Source organism: Aethalodelphis obliquidens, unplaced genomic scaffold (assembly GCF_003676395.1).
Source record: "Aethalodelphis obliquidens isolate GAN/ISIS:26980383/991018 unplaced genomic scaffold, ASM367639v1 scaffold1, whole genome shotgun sequence".
NCBI classification, from domain to species: domain Eukaryota; kingdom Metazoa; phylum Chordata; class Mammalia; order Artiodactyla; family Delphinidae; genus Aethalodelphis; species Aethalodelphis obliquidens.
In genome coordinates, this window is record NW_020837945.1 from 67,113,805 (window position 1) to 67,131,565 (window position 17,761).

General features: G+C 41.8%; 2 protein-coding genes across 3 annotated transcripts in view; one reads left to right on the forward strand and one right to left on the reverse strand.

Annotated features, from left to right (window-relative positions):
* Positions 1 to 7,514: 7,514 nt before the first annotated feature.
* FBXO40 (F-box protein 40) lies at positions 7,515 to 17,412 on the forward strand. Its single transcript, XM_027120052.1, has 4 exons — positions 7,515 to 7,574; positions 11,347 to 11,379; positions 12,274 to 14,169; positions 16,579 to 17,412. The coding sequence occupies exons 1-4, from the start codon at positions 7,515 to 7,517 to the stop codon at positions 16,792 to 16,794; spliced, it is 2,205 nt and encodes a 734-aa protein (XP_026975853.1). The 3' UTR covers positions 16,795 to 17,412.
* Positions 12,267 to 17,761, reverse strand: part of HCLS1 (hematopoietic cell-specific Lyn substrate 1) — a 35,758-nt gene continuing 30,263 nt past the window's right edge. The window contains exons 15-16 of one of the 2 annotated variants that reach the window (XR_003432748.1): positions 12,747 to 14,109; positions 12,483 to 12,600 (exon numbers count right to left, since the gene is read on the reverse strand). The gene's annotated coding sequence lies outside the window, so the exon portion shown is untranslated. Of the gene's footprint in view, positions 14,110 to 17,761 lie in introns of both variants that reach the window. The other variant, XR_003432754.1, reaches the window with a different exon arrangement.

A 17,761-nucleotide genomic window follows, 5' to 3' on the forward strand; every position in this document is an offset into this window, starting at 1 on the left:
AGAAGGAGAAGAAGAAGAAGAAGAAGAAGAAGAAGAAGAAGAAGGAGAAGAAGAAGAAGAAGAAGAAGAAAAAAGAGGGAGAAGAAGAAGAGAAAGAAGAAGATGAATGGGGAGGAGAAGGGGGAGGGGAGGAGGAGGAAGGGGAGGAGGGGGACAAGGGAGAAGAGGAAGAAGAATCAAATTACTAGAATCAGAAATGGGATGTAACTACCAACCTTTCAGAAATAAAAAGCATTATAAATAAATACTATGAACATTTGTGTTACTTTATAATTTGTATAACAAATTAGATAACTTAGATGAAATGGGCAAATTCCTAGGAAGACACAAAATACCAAATCTGACTCAACAAGAAATAGAAATGCTGCAAATAGACCTTTAACAAGTAAAGAGATTGAGTTAGTAATTAAAAACTTTCCACAAAGAAAAGTCCAGGCCCAGGTGGCATCATTGCTAAATTCTACTAAATGTTTAAAGAATTAACAGTCCTTTACAAATTCGTCTAAAAAACAAGAGAACACTTCCTAACTCATTTTGAGACCAGTATTATCCTGATACCAAAACTGGACAGCTATATGTAAACAATGAGATTAATACATTCCTTCATACCACATACAAAGATAGACTCAAAATGCTTTAAAGACCTAAATGTAAAACATGAAACCATAAAACTCCTAGAAGCAAACATAGGCAAAACACTCTTTGACATAAATCATAGCAATATTTTCTTGGATCAGTCCTAAGGCAAAAGAAAAAAGAGCAAAAATAAACATATGGGACCTAATTAAACTTAAAAGCTGCTGCACAGCAGAAGAAACCATAAACAAAACAAAAAGACAATCTATGGAATGGGAGAAAATATTTGCAAATGATGTGACCAAAAAGGTGTTAATATCCAAAATATACAAACAGCTTATACAACTCAATATCAAAAAAACAAGCAACCCTACTGAAAACTGGTCAGAAGACCTGGATAGACATTTCTCCAAAGAAGACATACAGCTGACTAACAGGCACATGAAAAGATGTTCAACACTGCTAACTATCAGAGAAATGCAAATCAAAACCACAATGAGATATCACCTCACACCTGTCAGAATGACTATCATCAAAAAGTCTACAAATAACAAATGTTGGAGAGGATGTGGAGAAAAGTGAACCCTTGAACACTGTTGGTGGGAACGTAAATTGGTGCAGCCATTATGGAAAACAATATGGAGGTTCCTCAAAAAACTAAAAATAGAACTACCATACTATCCAGCAATTCCACTCCTGGGTACATATCTGGAAAAAACAAAAACACTAATTTGAAAAGATACATGCACTCCAATGTTCATAGCAGCACTATTTACAATAGTCAAGACGTGGAAGCAACCCAAGTGCCCATCAACAGACAACTGCCTTAAGAAGATGTGGTATATATATATACACAATGGAATATTACTCAGCCATAACAAAGAATGAAATACTGCCATTTGCAGCAACACGAATGGACCTAGAGATTACCATACTAAGTGAAGTCAGAAGAGAAAGACAAATACCATATGATATCACTTATATGTGGAATATAACATAAATGAACATAGCTAGAAAACAAGTTAGATCCTAGAGAAATGGAAATAAAAACAAAAATAAACAAATGGGACCTAATGAAACTTCAAAGCTTTTGCACAGCAAAGGAAACCATAAACGAGACCAAAAGACAATCCTCAGAATGGGAGAAAATATTTGCAAATGAAGCAACTGACAAAGGATTAATCTCCAAAATTTACAAGCAGCTCATGCAGCTCAATATCAAAAAGCAAACAACCCAATCCAGAAATGGGCAGAAGACCTAAATAGACATTTCTCCAAAGAAGACATACAGATTGCCAACAAACACATGAAAGGATGCTCAACATCAGTGATCATTAGAGAAATGCAAATCAAAACTACAATGAGGTATCACCTCGCACCAGTCAGAATGGCCATCATCAGAAAGTCTACAAATAATAAATGCTGAAGAGGGTGTGGAGAAAAGGAAACCCTCTTGCACTGTTGGTGGGAATGTGAATTGGTACAGCCACTATGGAAAACAGTATGGAGGTTTCTTAAAAAACTAAAAATAGAACTACCATACGACCCAGCAATCCCACTACTGGGCATATACCCTGAGAAAACCATAATTCAAAAACAGTCATGTATCAAAATGTTCATTGCAGCTCTATTTACAATAGCCAGGACATGGAAGTAACCTAAGTGTCCAACAACAGATGAGTGGATAAAGAAGATGTGGCACATATATACAATGGAATATTACTCAGTCATAAAAAGAAATGAAATTGAGTTATTTGTAGTGAGGTGGTTGGACCTAGAGTCTGTCATACAGAGTGAAGTAAGTCAGAAAGAGAAAGACAAATACCGTATGCTAACACATATATATGGAATCTAAGAAAAAGAAAAAAAAAAAAGGTCATGAAGAACCTAGGGGCAAGATGGGAATAAAGACACAGACTAACTAGAGAATAGAGTTGAGGATATGGGGAGGGGGAAGTGTAAGCTGTGACAAAGTGAGAGAGTAGTATATGGACATATATACACTACCAAATGTAAAATAGATAGCTAGTGGGAAGCAGCCACATAGCACAGGGAGATCAGCTCGGTGGTTTGTGACCACCTAGAGGGGTAGGATAGGGAGGGTGGGAGGGAGGGTGACGCAAGAGGGAAGAGATATGGGAACATATGTATATGTATAGCTGATTCACTTTGTTATAAAGCAGAAACTAGCACAACATTGTAAATCAATTATACTCCAATAAAGATGTTAAAGAAAAAAGAGAAAACAAGTTAGAGATGACCACTCACTACTTTTTTTTAAAATTAATTACTTTATTTATTTGTTTATATTTGGCTGCATTGGGTCTTTGTTGCTGCACGCGGGCTTTCTCTAGTTGCAGCGAGCAGGGGCTACTCTTCGTTGTGGTGCACAGGCTTCTCATTTTGCAGAGCTCGGGCCCTAGGCGCATGGGCTTCAGTAGTTGTGGCAAGTGGGCTCAATAGTTGTGGCTCGCGGACTCTAGAGTGCAGGCTCGGTAGTTGTGGCGCATGGGCTTAGTTGCTCCGCGGCATGTGGGATCTTCTCGGACCAGGGCTCGAACCCATGTCCCCTGCATTGGCAGGTGGATTCTCAACCACTGCGCCACCAGGGAAGTCCCGACCACTCACTACGTTTTTCAATGTAGTGCTGGAAGATCTAGGCGAACAATTTACTTTCTATTCTCTGTCTTCTCATCTGTAAAATGAGAGAGTTGGACTAAGTGATAGCTAAGCCTCCTACCACCTCTAATTTTCTCAGACTGGACTTATTCTATGCCTGATTTCTGAATTACAAAATCTTCCTTTCCCAACCATCTGGGAAAGAAGAGGGCCAGGAGAGGACAGCCACTTGTCACGACAAGAAATAGGAGAAACAGGACCACATGTCACTTGCACAAGTTGCTGCCTCAGCCACTGATAGGTTTAGGTGAAAAGCATGGTTATAATTAGAGCAGCAGCCTGTCCTGACTGCTCCACCAGCCACTGTGGGCACAGCTGGATCTGCCAACCACATGCACAGGACTCTGAGAGGCTGCTCGGGCCTTGAAATGATCCTTCTTACAAGGATTTTCCTTCTTCCTCAAGGGAAAGAAAACCCATTGATATAAAACCCCACTTGCCTTCCGGCTTCCCCTGCTAACTGCCACTCCAACAGAGACCGAGTGTGGACAAATACAGGAGAAAGAAAAAATCGTAAGCTGAGCCTGGTCACATTGCCCCTTGTGATATAGTTTTATTTTTAACTTCAAAACACTTGAACTATTTCTGTTGAAGTTTTTTTCTCCTTTCCCTACCTCCTCGACGAAACTCTGTCCTCTGCTGCAGCCAATGCACGCCGAGCCACCTCCGGCAGTCTACTTGCTCACCATCAAGGGACACAAGTGCAGCAGATGCTGACTCAGCCCATGCCATTAAGGTAAGCTTTTCAAATGTGGGCAGGTTCATCAAGGGGAAATTTAGAGTGGTGAACATGGAGGCAGAGGCTGAGCGGCATATCACCTTTTTGCTCTGAGTAAGAGGGTTGTTAAGCAAATTAAGTTACATATGGGGGTGAAAAGGTTAGCACTGAGAATGAGACCCAGCCATAGGTAAACTCCTGCTTTGAATCTAAAATCTTAGAGCAGGAAGAGACGACCTGCTTTCTAACAGCTTAGGCTCTTTCTTCTAAAATCAACCATAGTGATAGCACATAGTGGTTATGTGCTATCTCTAAGGTTACACAGTATTGATGGGGGTTCAGGATGGCGGGGGGGGAGGAGGTGGTGAGGAAATAGGTGGAAGGCCCAGAACCCAGGATTTCTGTTTTCTGAAGTCCAAATGTTGTGATCTTTCCCCAATCAGCATTTTCTATGTAAACTGCAAGTCATTCTCATGTACTTTAAATTCCATCACCTGTGTCACTCTACCAGTTAATTTAGCACAGTTGTATTTACTGCGTATATTATTTAACTTCTGCCTGCAGAGTTTAAAACCTGTTTTTCTTTAACAATATTCCCTAAACATGACTCACTCCTCCCCAGCTCTCTTGAATCCAAATGCAGCTATGGAATAGAAGTGAAAGTATTTTACAAGTTGAAAAATGGTATATACATGCAAACCAAAAATTATCACAAACTTGAAACTTGCAACTCCAGGGGGACAAAAGTAAAATGATTAATGATACTTGAGGAGTCAAACACTTTAAAGTGTAGATAGGTTATTTCTAGCTTTGGGAATAACAGCATAGTGTTGCATGCACAAACAAATTGGCAGGGATAAGGGAGCAGTGTTTATTTTCCTGTTTTCCTCTGGACCTTGCTTTAGTGTTATACAGTTAAAAGTTCAGCTAAGGACATCCTAGGAAGTGGCCTGTGCAGCAAAAGGGATTCTGTACACTCTAAACTTTGCACTGTACAGGCTAAAGCCACCAATGTCAAGTAAAAGGAGACCTACCACCAGACACCTTAACTCCTGTTTCCTACTTGCCTGCCCCTGTAACCTCCAGATGCATCCCATAACTCTGCTATAGGTGTCTGGGTTGTAATTATGCCTGTTTGCTAGGCACAATCAAATGCACTGTGTATAATTGCCTAACTTCATTTAATTTTGTCAGAGTTTCCATGGCACAAAGGTCTTCAAGGGGTATACCAGGTACTTTCCTAGCAAGATGGGCATGTTAGCTTAGCAGTAACCAACCAGACCAGCTGACTCAGAGCTACTCCTAAATAATCCATCTAGTTTGCACTTTCTTGGCCAATACAAAACAGTAATTTAAAATACTGAAACTAATAATGTAAGTACAAGATATGAGAATTAACTAGCTAATTAAATAACTAGAAAGTTTAAAGGTAGAGAGATTTCTAGTGTAGGTACAGAACTGCAGATGGTGAGGTTGAATAGATTTGAGGGAGGATGATTTTTAGGGTATAGTGAAAAGGCTGAAATCATAGCCTGAAAGCCCAGGATTATGTGACCAGATGTGGGAACTATCCTCAGCCAACTGGTTGTGTTAAAATCTCAAGATGCAAAGGGATTACTTTAATATTTAACTTTATACATTTTCTTTCCATAGAATTAAGTATCTCCATAGCAGGGAAACAGATTAACAATGTATAATTAAAGTAACAGATTAATTGACTGGTTAATAGGTTAACAGTTAATCTCTGTCCTTTAACTCTTGACCTTGTCACTTCCACTAAAGTTAAAGCTCAGGAATAAATAATTATTGCCAGGGCTAGCCACATGAGGAGGCAAAATAGTCGCTGCATCATGTGAGGGGTGCTGGGAGGGCCCCTTGCCTAAAAATATCTCCCTGACACCAACCCTGATTGCCTACTAACTTTATAGTGAAGAATGTTAAAACTATTTTCTGTTAATTGCATTCTCTTTTGCTTGAGTCAGTGATTTAAATATACCTGCTTTATGCCTTCTCATGACCTTGTTGGCCAGTGACACTTGGTCACCACCTCTTCCTCATTCTTCCAGGCCTTGTCCTGCTTTGCCCTTGGTACCATCTAAGCTGCCCATATGCCCTTGGCCGTCATCATGCAGGTAGCTCTGTGTGGCACTGTGGTTTCTACAGAATTTCTCAGTAAACTATCAAGGTGAAGTAGAAAAAAGAAAAGCATGTGATTAGAGTCAGAGACTGTGGGAGCATAAGCAAGACACATTACTTCTCTGGGCCTCAGTTTCTCTTGTAAAAAATGAAGAGTTTAACCTAGACTCTTTCCTAGACCATTTGTTCTACCAGATCAGAAGCTGCATTTCAAAAAAGATTGCCCAGGTGATTCCTATGCACACTGAAGTTTGAGAAGCTCCAGAGCAGAGGATTTCTGGTTATCTACCTGAGCCAGATTCCTGATTCTATGACTGTAAGTGTTGAGAACAAGTTGTAACCTCCTACAAACAATTCTGGCAGCATTCAGAGTATCTGTTATAACTGGAGTCCACGGAGTCTTTTCCATTCAGTTAAGGCAACATTAACCAAATAAAGTTGAAAACATTTATTTTTCTTCCTTTAAAACAAAACAACAACAACGAAAAAACACAAATTAGCATATATCTGACATCATTACCCCTTCCTCCTAAAGGTCTCAAATTGCTCTCACAGGTGTTTCAAATGCTGCCTTCTTTAGGGTCCTGTTCAACTCCATCCAATCCAATCCTTCACTGAAGGCTGATGGACTGCTGGGAGCCCTGTTAGCTCTACTCACTCGCAGGGCCTCAGAAATCATTCCTGTATCCCTCCTGGGGCATTCCCACCCTCTGCTGATATTCCAGTCAGAGCTTCTTTCACAGCCTACACACATTCCATGGGTCCCAGCACTTCTGTTCCGTTTATGCCCTTCATCAGGTCGTTCACCACTCACACCATCACAGCAACTTCCCTTGGGTTGTACCAACACCCAGAGTCAGTCACGAGAGGAGACAAGTCTCAATTGAAACCTTCCTTTTTATTTATTTATTTATTAAATAAATAAATTTATTTATTTTTGGTTGTGTTGGGTCTTCATTGCTGCTGGCAGGCTTTCTCTAGTTGCGGCGAGCAGGGGCTACTCTTTGTTGCGGTGCGCGGGCTTCTCATTGCGGCGGCTTCTCTTGTTGCAGAGCACAGGCTCTAGTCACGCAGGCTTCAGTAGTTGTGGCTCGCGAGCCCTAGAGCACAGGCTCAGTAGTTGTGGCGCACGGGCTTAGTCGCTCTGCGGCATGTGGGACCTTCCTGGACCAGGGCTCAAACCCGTGTCCACTGCATTGGCAGGAGGATTCTTAACCACTGTGCCACCAGGGAAGTCCCTATAGTGCAGATTTTTAACCTTAAAAATCTTCCCTGCCACATTTGTATTCCCTGAAATGCAAAGGCATGGAACCTGCGCAGTCTTCTTGTTTCCTCTATTCAGAAGGGCACAGTATGGGTTGTAGTCCAGAAGAGGACCAAAAAAGAAAAAAAATTCATCACAGGCATGGAGGATCTTCCTAATGTGAAGCATCCAGCTTCTCTACAATTTGGAAAGATTATACAGGTAGACACCTTTCTGTGCCCCAACTGGGGGAAAAAAAGACTTTCCCCTTACAGATTCTAGCCATGGGCTTGCATTCTCCCCAAACCATGGAGATGGACCACAAATGTCTCTATGGGTCTCTGATGGACACAGTGTGATGTAGCAGACAGTAGAGTTTGAAGCCAGACAAACTTAGGCTTCTTTGTGCCTCAGTGTCCTTATCAGTAAACTGGAGATGGTAATACCCACCTCACATTATTATTGTGAGGATTAAATGAGATGTTATGTAAATGCACATGTTAAGCACTAATATTTTATTTCTCTTCCACTATGACATCCAAAATGGAGAAATCACTCCATCTAGGAAACTCAGACAGACCCCATGGAGGATAAGAATCCAGTCACTGCACAGGAACAGAAATTGGGAGAACAGGGCATCTCATGTCACAAGACAACCAATGATAAATCTAATTTGATTAAATTGAGGCAACACCAGCTGACTCCAACTTAAGGTGACCAATCAGCTGTCTAAGTTTGCCTGGGAATAAGAGGTTTCCTGGGACCTGGGACTTTCAGTGCTCAAACCAGGAGAGACGGAGGCAAACCAGGATGATTGGTTACCCTGTTTCTCCAGCAATAATTAGACTATCAACAATTTTGGATTGTCCTTTATCTCAGTGGGAAAGATTTCCCCGAGATATACAACAAAAGGTTCAGATGTGATTTTTTTATGCCCTTAGGCTATATTTGTCTTTCTCCTTTCCTCCACTGACAAATGTCTCCAAAAAGTCATCTCCACTCCGTATCTTTCTGCTCAGCACATGCCTTCTCTCAAAGTCACTCATCTGGGGTAGCTCCAGAGCCTGGCAGAAGATCCTTAAATAGCAACATAAAGCAACAGCATCTTTGTTGCCTGCCTTCATTGCTTTTCTTTTCTCTTAAAGGAATATTTTCAAATAACCTCAAAGAGATGGAGAGCAATAAGACTCCACCACAAATGTTCCCAGCTTCAATAACGCTGTTGCTAAGAACCATCTTTATAATGCTGAAGGATAAGAAATGATTGGCAACAAGGACCTACTGTGTAGCACAGGGAATTATACTCAATATTTTGTAATAACCTATAAGGGAAAATAATCTTAAAAAATTGATATAGATGTATATATAACTGAATCACTTTGCTGTACACCTGAAACTAACACAACATTGTAAATCAACTATTCTTCAATTAAAAAAAGAAGAAGGAGAAGAAGGAGAAGGAGAGGAAGAGGAAGAAGAGGGAGAAAAAGAAATGATTGGGCTTAGAGTTCATCACTATTGTCCCTCCAGCCAGACACATGCCTGCTGATAGGGGCAGAGTTCTCACTACATACATTGAGTGCACAGAACTAGCCAGAGCTGCTTTGCCCTTGCTGGAAACTGGGCTCAACTTTGTGACAGAACCCGGTTGGCAAATACAAAGTTGGATATTCCTGGTGCTATTAGCTTTTTTCACATAACCTTACTCCATTTGTGATCTGCCTCTTCTTCCCCACCTAAAAACCAACAGGGCACCCTGAGTCATCCAGAGTCCATTCTTGATGAATGTCTATTATGAATAGAAAGCAGATGATCACATTCTCCCAGCCAGGGCACAGGCCCTGCCAACACTGGAGTGTGTGCTTAATAGCTTTCTCCTCTACTCCAAACAAACACTAGATTTTGAATGGCCAAGGGTCCCACCTCACAGCTGAAATGCAAATGCTCTGGCAAGAGCTCTTTGGGGAACTGCCATGAGCAGTGGCATTGTCATCCCTGTTCTTAACCTCACAGCAGCATTGGAGGCCATCACTCACCCTTTCCTTTACATCTAGCAACAATAGTCCTGACTCTCTTAGCTCACTGGTCTCTCCTTCTCTGGTTCTGCTTCTTCTTATTGTCCCCAAAGTGGTCATACTTAGCCTTGTACTTCATGGCTCAGATTTCTATTCTGTGTTCTCACTTCCCCAGTTATGGCTTCCTCTTACTTTTAAGTGGATACTTCTCAAGTCTGAATCTCTATATTCTGACCCCTCATCTTCCCACCCACATGATCTGTCATCACCTAAAGCAACTTGTATTACACTCGCTGGACCCATTTTTCTTCCCAAAACAGTTCCCTCCTTAGACCTCTATTTTTCTCAGAATTACACCCAACATTCTCTCTTCTTAGTTCACCTTCTTGGCATCACCTTTGACTCTTCTTCTTCCCCCATCTCCAGCCAGAAACAAAAATGTTAGTTGACCCTCCCTTGTAATGTCTCCTCTCTGTCTCATCTTGCCTATTTCTACTGTCATCAGTCTCACAATCTCAGCCTCCATCATGTTCTCTACATAGCAGTTTCTAACTCTAGGTCTTTCCACTCCATTCTTCCACTACTACTGGTTAACACCCCAATTACAATGGTAAATGGTTCCTTACTGAGTACCAAATAATTCTAGATGCTTGAGCCTAGTATTTATGAATTTCTATAAGTCCATAATGGGCTTTTCCCCCTCAGGAGTGATCTGGAATATGGCAGGAGCCTACCTGAATGTTAAATTGTATGTTAAAAGATCAAGTAGCTAGACTCTTGCATCCAAAAGATGTGCTCTTTGCCTGATCCTATTCTGCTCCATCTCAGTCCTACCCTCACAGCTTTTCCACTCTGCTCAGCTCCCTCTCTGTCTGATTAATCTTCTAGTTAACCCTGAAGCTACTGATGGTCAGGCTGACTATTAGGGTATGAGGTATCCCTCTATAGCCTAAGAGGGATTCTGGCGTGATCCCTCTTCCACACTTATAGTGCATGAGTCAGATGGGGAATGTGTTAAGAATGTAAATTCCAGGATATACCCTTCGCTCAGGTCAGGGGTGCAGCCAGCATCTATAGCAGTGTTGTCCAATAGAGTAGCTATTGAACACTTGAAGTGTAGCTAATATGACTTGAGGAACTGAATTATTAATTCTAGTTCATTTTGATTAATTTAAATTTAAATAGCCACATGTGGCCAGTGACTACCATATTGAACAGTGGGGATCTATATATTTAACAAGAATCACAGCTGATTATAATGAACAATAGTGTTTAAAGCCACTTTAACAAGCAGTCCGGGTGACCCTTATGCTCACTTACTGGTACATAGTAGGTAATCAAAAATGTTTGTTGAATGAATGGATGAACAAATGAATACATGAATGAACTAACATACAATTCCCTTGATATTTAAGGCTGTCTCTTCTAAAAAAGAAAAGTTGAGGGGGATTTTTCCAGAGGAAAAGAGGCTAAAAAGATTTAACAAACAAATGTAATAAATTAACCTTAAAGGGATCCTGGTTCAAAACTGAGTTGTTTTTTAAAAAGTACAGAAGATATTTTGGAGATAATTGGGAAAATTTGAATATAGACAGCATGTTACATGATATTAGAAAATTATTTTTAGTTTTCTTAGGTGAGATAATGTTACTGTAGTTACAAAAAAAAGTCTTTATTCTTAGAAAATACATGCTGAAGTACTTACAGATGAAGGGTCATGACATCAGCAACTTATCTTCAAGTGGTTTGGCAAAAAATGTGTGTGTGTGTGTGTGTGTGTGTGTGTGTGTGTTGAGAGAGAGAGAAAGTGAAAGGGGCAAAATGTTAACAATTGTTGTATCTAGGTAGAGTATATTTGACTGCAAAATGTGGGCCAGGGTGGTGGAAGAATACATGAAGTCTCTTTGGCCCCTTTTAAAACAGATAAAATACTTTTCTTACTAATCATTCATATTTGTATATTTATATTTTTCCCCTAGAGTTACAAAGCAAGAAGAAATTTGGAAGCTATGGTAAGTACCAGGTGCTTATTGGAACTTTACCTTTCACAGGTCCAGGTCTGGCTTCATTTAGCCTGTAGCCCAAGCATCTGGCAGATTTATCCTTTTGGTCTGATGATATATATTGGCTTTTTGCCGAACCATAGATGCTAGAGCAGAACCTAGAAGAAACTGACACAGAATAGGGGGAAATCATAGACCTGAGAAAGATCTGTGAGCAAAGATTTTTAGTAAAACTTTACACATGAAAAAGCAAAAAATCCAGGTATAACCTAAATGGCTAACAATTCCTTCATTCGGCAAATATTACTGAGTGCTTACGATGGTCCAGGCCCTGTGACAGGTGCTGGGGACCAAGATGTGAACAAAACCAGTCATGCCCCATGTCCTCCCAGCATACCCCCTAGTGGTAGTTGGTTAAATGAATGACAGAACACTCATTCTGGAGTGTTACACTGCCATTATGAAGAAAGTTTGCAAAGAAAAATTAATAAAACAGCCTAGACATGTCATAATAGCAAGTTAAAGCAGAATGCAAAATTGTATTCATAGTATTAACTGTGTCATATAAATCCTCCACAACCCCCAACTCAAAAATAGCAATTGTCACCTTGTAGCCCATTACTTTCACCTTTGTTTTTTTTCTATTCTCAACACAGCTAATACATAGAATAAACTATTGGGAAATAAAGAGAAGAGTATTGATAGCTGTTATTTCTAGATTGTGTGGGATTATGAGTATTCTTGCTTTCTTCTTATGATTTTCTATATTTTTCAAGATTCCTACAATAAACATGAATAAACAGGAAATAAGTCAATTAAAACGTAAACACTCACAGACATGCATAGAGCTTCTCTTCCAGCAGTCATTTGTTTTCTCTTTCCCCTTGCCTTTGGTGTCTCCAGCGTAGGGCGTGCAGGCCTCCACCAGGGCAGCACAGGCACTGTGACAGATGCTTCAACCGTCACTGCCACATGCCTATGGAGCCTGGTGTCTCCTGCCTGGTGATAAACTGCCACCTGTCCTGCGGTGCTACCTTCCACATGTGCAAAGAGGCAGAGCACGAGCTCCTGTGCCCTTTGGAGCAGGTTCCGTGCCTCAACTCCGAATATGGCTGCCCCCTTTCCATTTCCCGTCACAAGCTGGCCAAGCACCTGCAAGTGTGCCCCGCCAGCGTGGTCTGCTGCTCCATGGAGTGGAACCGCTGGCCAAACTTGGACTCTGAAACAGCCCTTCATGAGAACATCATGAAAGAGACCCCCAATGAGGAGTGCTTGGACACAGCCCTGGCCCTCCAAGACCAGAAGGTCCTCTTTAGATCTCTGAAAATGGTAGAACTTTTCCCAGAAACTAGAGAACCCATGGAAGAGGAACCTACCATGAATGGTGAAGCCAGTTGGAAGGAAATGGAAGGAGCGGTGGGTGGGGCAGATGCTGGTTTGGTAACAACCACCAACGGAGAGGTGGCAGAGCTGAGTCAAGAAGAACGAGAGGTATTAGCCAAAACCAGAGAAGGGATGGACCTAGCCAAGTTTGACAAGTGGGAAAATATGTTCAGCAAAGAGCATGCAGCCTCTGCTTTAACGAGCTCATCAGTGAGCAGTGAGAGCAAGAGCAGGGATGGCCCAGAGAAAGAACAGATTTCCAGCAGCAACAACATGGTAGAAAAGAGCGCTGCCAAAGGGAAGGAAACACAGGAAGACCAGAAGCAGCAGGACTTTCATGAAGCCATAGAAAAGTCAGGGCTTGCCCCTTGGCAGGATGGTGTTCTGGAAAGACTGAAAACAGCTATGGATGCAAAGGACTATAATATGTATCTGGTGCACAATGGGAGGATGCTTATTCACTTTGGTCAGATGCCTGCTTGTACACCTAAAGAGAGAGACTTTGTTTATGGCAAACTCGAGGCTCAGGAAGTGAAGACTGTTTACACCTTCAAAGTTCCCGTGAGCTACTGCGGGAAGCGGGCTCACCTCAGAGACACCTCGTTGAGTAGTAGGCCAAGTGAACACAAGGCAGTAGATACTTTGGATTTAGGGATCACTGTGGAGGACCTCCCCAAATCAGATCTCATCAAGACCACCCTGCTGTGTGCTCTGGAAAGAGAACTCAAAGGTCATGTCATCTCTGAATCCAGGAGCATTGATGGGGTGTTCATGGATTTTGCTACACAGACATACAGTTTTGAGCCAGAACAATTTTCCTCCAGGACGGTGCTGGCTGACCTTCTAACCACTGCCAATCTGAATGGGCTCCATATGGAGCTCCACAGTGAGTGTGTGACCAGGAGACACAACAAGAGCAGTTCTGCCTTTACTTTCACTTGCAACAAATTCTTCAGGAGGGATGAATTTCCCCTACATTTCAAGAATGTCCACACAGACATTCAGTCATGTCTCAATGGTTGGTTCCAGCACCGATGCCCCCTTGCCTACTTGGGATGTACCTTTATTCAAAACCATTTCTGTCCCCCAGGGAAAAAGGCAAAAGTAATCTACAGTCAGGAGCTCAAGACCTTTGCCATCAAGCCGGAGGTTGCTTCAGAGCTGAGTGAGGGAGGGAACAACCATCTCTCAGGCCGTGAAGGAAAAAACCAGAATTCTCTAACCAGCCTGCCCCTGGAGGTTTTGCAGTACATTGCTGGGTTCTTAGACAGCATCAGCCTATCCCAGCTCTCTCAGGTGTCCGTGCTGATGAGGAATATCTGTGCCACTTTGTTACAAGAGAGAGGGATGGTCCTCCTGCAATGGAAGAAGAAGAGGTATTCCCATGGAGGCACCTCGTGGAGAGTTCACAGAAAGGCAAGTAAATAGTCATTCACTTATTCATTCATTCAACAAGTATTTACTAAGGGCCTTCTGTGCACCAAGCCATGTGCTAGGCACTGAGATTGTACTAGGTTACCGGGAATAAAGCACAGTCTATGAACTCAAGGAGGTCAGCATAGTAGAGGAGACAGACCCATAAACATAAAAATGGCAATACAAATGGTAATGCCTATTTATGTATGTGTCCTGCATGTCTTCCGTTTGCTCACATGATCCATTCTCCATCGTGATCTGTCCCCCAGGAGGCTGATCTTTATAGACTAGCTTAACCGGCTCCCCTGCCCTCCAGCTTCCAGTTGGGCTAATCTAACGGGAGTGTATCAGCAGGAGATGGTCAGGAGGGAGAAGAGTGAGGTTGACATGGTTATTCTTCTGGCTTCCTTCCTGCATGCATTCTCCCCTCCATGACATTTTGCACTGGCCATGTCCCTCCAACTGTATCTGATATCTGATAGGTTACCGATTCTGGGTTCCATTGACTTCCTTCCTCCCTTTCAGGCCTAGGGTAGTAACACTCTAGATTGTTACTAGCCTGGGTTTTCTATACCCTGCCCACACATTTGTATATCATTCCTTTATAAAATTCTCTTCAGATTACCCAGTTTGAGTGTGCCATCTGTTTTCTGCCTGGACTCCAACTGATACAATATGCCAACAAATTCTCCTCAGCCCTATGTCAACCAATTTATTTACAAACAAGTTTTGCCCCTGTTGAATTCATTTTGAAATTCTAAAATAATTTGGTCCACTGATTTCCCCTGGTTCAAATGCTTATTTAATTCTTTTAGAAAAACTGTGCTGTATAGATCAAAGAATCTTTCCCTTTGGAAAAACCTCATCCCCTTTTCCCAATCAGGTTAGGCTTGCTTAACTGTATAAGTTCTATTGGCTTGTACTCTATAGAAGTGAAACTCCCAATTTGTCATATCCAAGGTGCCGTAGCACCATAGCATCCTCTCTTATGGTACATATATTGGTAATGTGAATCACAAATTTATGATGCCCATTTAGGTCAATAATTCCAAAATCTCACTGTTGAGTCTTTTCCCAGTATGTGGGTATATGCAAACTGGTATTGGGGAGTTAGGAGATGTTTACATCTATTTTTATTATGTCTAAAACATCTTGCATATTTTCTATTATTTATTCCCTGAGCAGTCTTCTTCAAAAAATAATTATCAGACTCTCCCTCATGAATTCATGCTTGAGTCCGTGCCTGCAATCCATGTGTTAGATAATGACTGCCAAGCAACCATGTGTTAGGCATAAACATGAATGAGACTAAGACCCTGCCTTTGGGAATTGTATTGCCAAGATACAATGTATCATTTAGAACTACCTAATATCTTCCTCTGTAAAATCAAATGCAAATAATTTAAGTTACATACTAGAAATTTCATTATTTTTTGGCTCACATTTTTTCCCAATTCAGTGATTGCTGACCACTCTTAAATATCATTTGGGACAAACTAATTTCCTTATAGATCACAGGATACACTAATAGATCACAGGATACACTTTTCTTATATAGTAACAATGACAAGAAACTGAGGGGGAAATGATCAGGTTGAAGGATATCAGATTATGCCTATCCTCATAGGCAGATTTTAAAACTAGTGGCTTTGCCACCACATCCTAGGTGGAAAGGCCCACAGGGATTTGAGTGCCAGACTTCTAGATTTCTCCTAAGGTTTCTGTTCTACTGAGACTCTTATTAGTTAACATACTTTTAGTTTTAAGTAATAGAAAACCAACTTAACATGACAAACAATAAAGGGAATTTATTGGCCCATATAACTGAAGAGTGCAAAAGTGATGGCTTCAGGTACGGCTTGATCTAGCAGCTCAAAATGCCCCCAAATGACCTTTTTACTCTCTACTTCTTATCGCTACTTCTTCGCTTGTGGCTCCACTCTAAGACACAGTTCTCGCTTCGTGGTCCCTGCTGGCTGCCAGAAGCTCCTAAGACTGTAGCTTCCAAGTTCAAGCACAGAGGGGAAAAGAGAATCTGCTTCTTGGTATCACAAACAAAAGTTCTGGAGTAGAGTTTCATTGGCACTGGTTGTCCTGATTTGAACCATATGTCTATTCTAGAACTAACCACTGTTCCTGGGGAGGTGGGGGATGTGGGAAGGGTATATGTCAATAAGCAGATTGGTGTTAGTCATTTCCACACAACACATGGCTGGCTGGGATGATTATCAGTTGGAAGGGGGAGCTAGGAATTGGATGCTGGAGAAAGGACTAACAAATGTATGCTGCAGCCACTAAATACTCTCAGGAATCTAAGAACAGAAAGGCATTTCCCCACACTGTTCAAACAAAGCTGGCCTGAGGGTAACACTCCAGTGTTTACTTTGGAACTTCTCTCTTTCCTCATAGATCTGGCAATTCAGCAGCCTCTTCTCCAAAATCAAGGGCTGGGAGTTTAATGAAGTTGCCTCCATGTCTGAGCACCTGAAGTCCTGTCCTTTCAACGTTGTAGAACACAAGACTGACCCGATTCTTTTGACCAGCATGTGTCAGCCCCGTAAGCAGGCCTCAGAGACTTTAGTCACAACCTTTAATGCCAGACCAAGAGGAAGACACACCTACTAAAGGCTCAGAAGCCACCCTTCTTGGATTCCCACTCAGGGTTACTGAAAGTTCGACAGAGTTTGGTTTTGAGGACTTCCTTCTGTAAACTGCAAATGTGCTTATCTCGGTGTTTTGGAACATGCAAATGTCCTTCAAAACCTGAGCAGTTGCACAAGGCCGAAGAATTTCCTAAGCCATGGCTTGTATAACTGCTATAGTGCCATACTGATAACTTATTTCCTCCCTCCCCCCACACTCTTTTTCTAAAATAAATCAGTCTGTGAAGTATTTTAAATAGGTGACTTGAGGCCATTTGGAAGATGAGATGAGAGAGCCGTGAAATTCCATAACCAGCACAGGCCTGTGCTTTTGTGGAGAGCTTTTCAGTTTATAAGCACTTGTAATGATATGGAGCAGGCAATGTAGGGATGGGGACTGACATGCCTCCCAGGGCACCCAGGGTGAAGGGCACAGTTTGAAATTTCTGGAGCTGGGGTTGTCCTGACAGCCAAGTCCAGGGTTTTTTTTAGTTGCCCCACTGCCTCTAAGCCCAGACAGTCCAAACAGCCCGAAAGAATAGAGACCTAGGCTAAGCACAACAGCCTCGAGGACACCAAAGGCCAAAGGATGAGAGGTAGAAATGAGGTCCTAGAATGAGATTGTTGTATAGAATCCTGGCAATATATAGAAGGACAGCCTTGAAAAATGAAGAAGAATCCAGAGGAGATATTATATTTATGGAGAAAATTAGGACCAAAAGCCAGAGCCTACTTTCAAACATTTTAATAGTGACTTGAGAGTCAAGGTTCTTTTCCTCTGAAAATTATATTCTCCGTCTGGATTAGGGAGAGCACAGGCACGGGCCAGCACCACCCTGAGCTAAGTGAAATGATCATGAGACACTAACACCAACTTCAGTGTCATGTCAGAATGCACAGGGTGGCCCAAGGAGACCTCGCATTTGGAAAAGTCCAGACAAGGCCCACTG

Excerpts from the sequence above, each read along its gene's own strand:
- FBXO40 (XM_027120052.1), top strand. The coding sequence starts at position 7,515 with ATGGAGGATCTTCCTAATGTGAAGCATCCAGCTTCTCTACAATTTGGA. Across the intron at positions 7,575-11,346 it reads AATTTGGAAAGATTATACAG|AGTTACAAAGCAAGAAGAAA; the intron begins GTAGACACCTTT and ends TTTTTCCCCTAG. Across the intron at positions 14,170-16,578 it reads CGTGGAGAGTTCACAGAAAG|ATCTGGCAATTCAGCAGCCT; the intron begins GCAAGTAAATAG and ends CTTTCCTCATAG.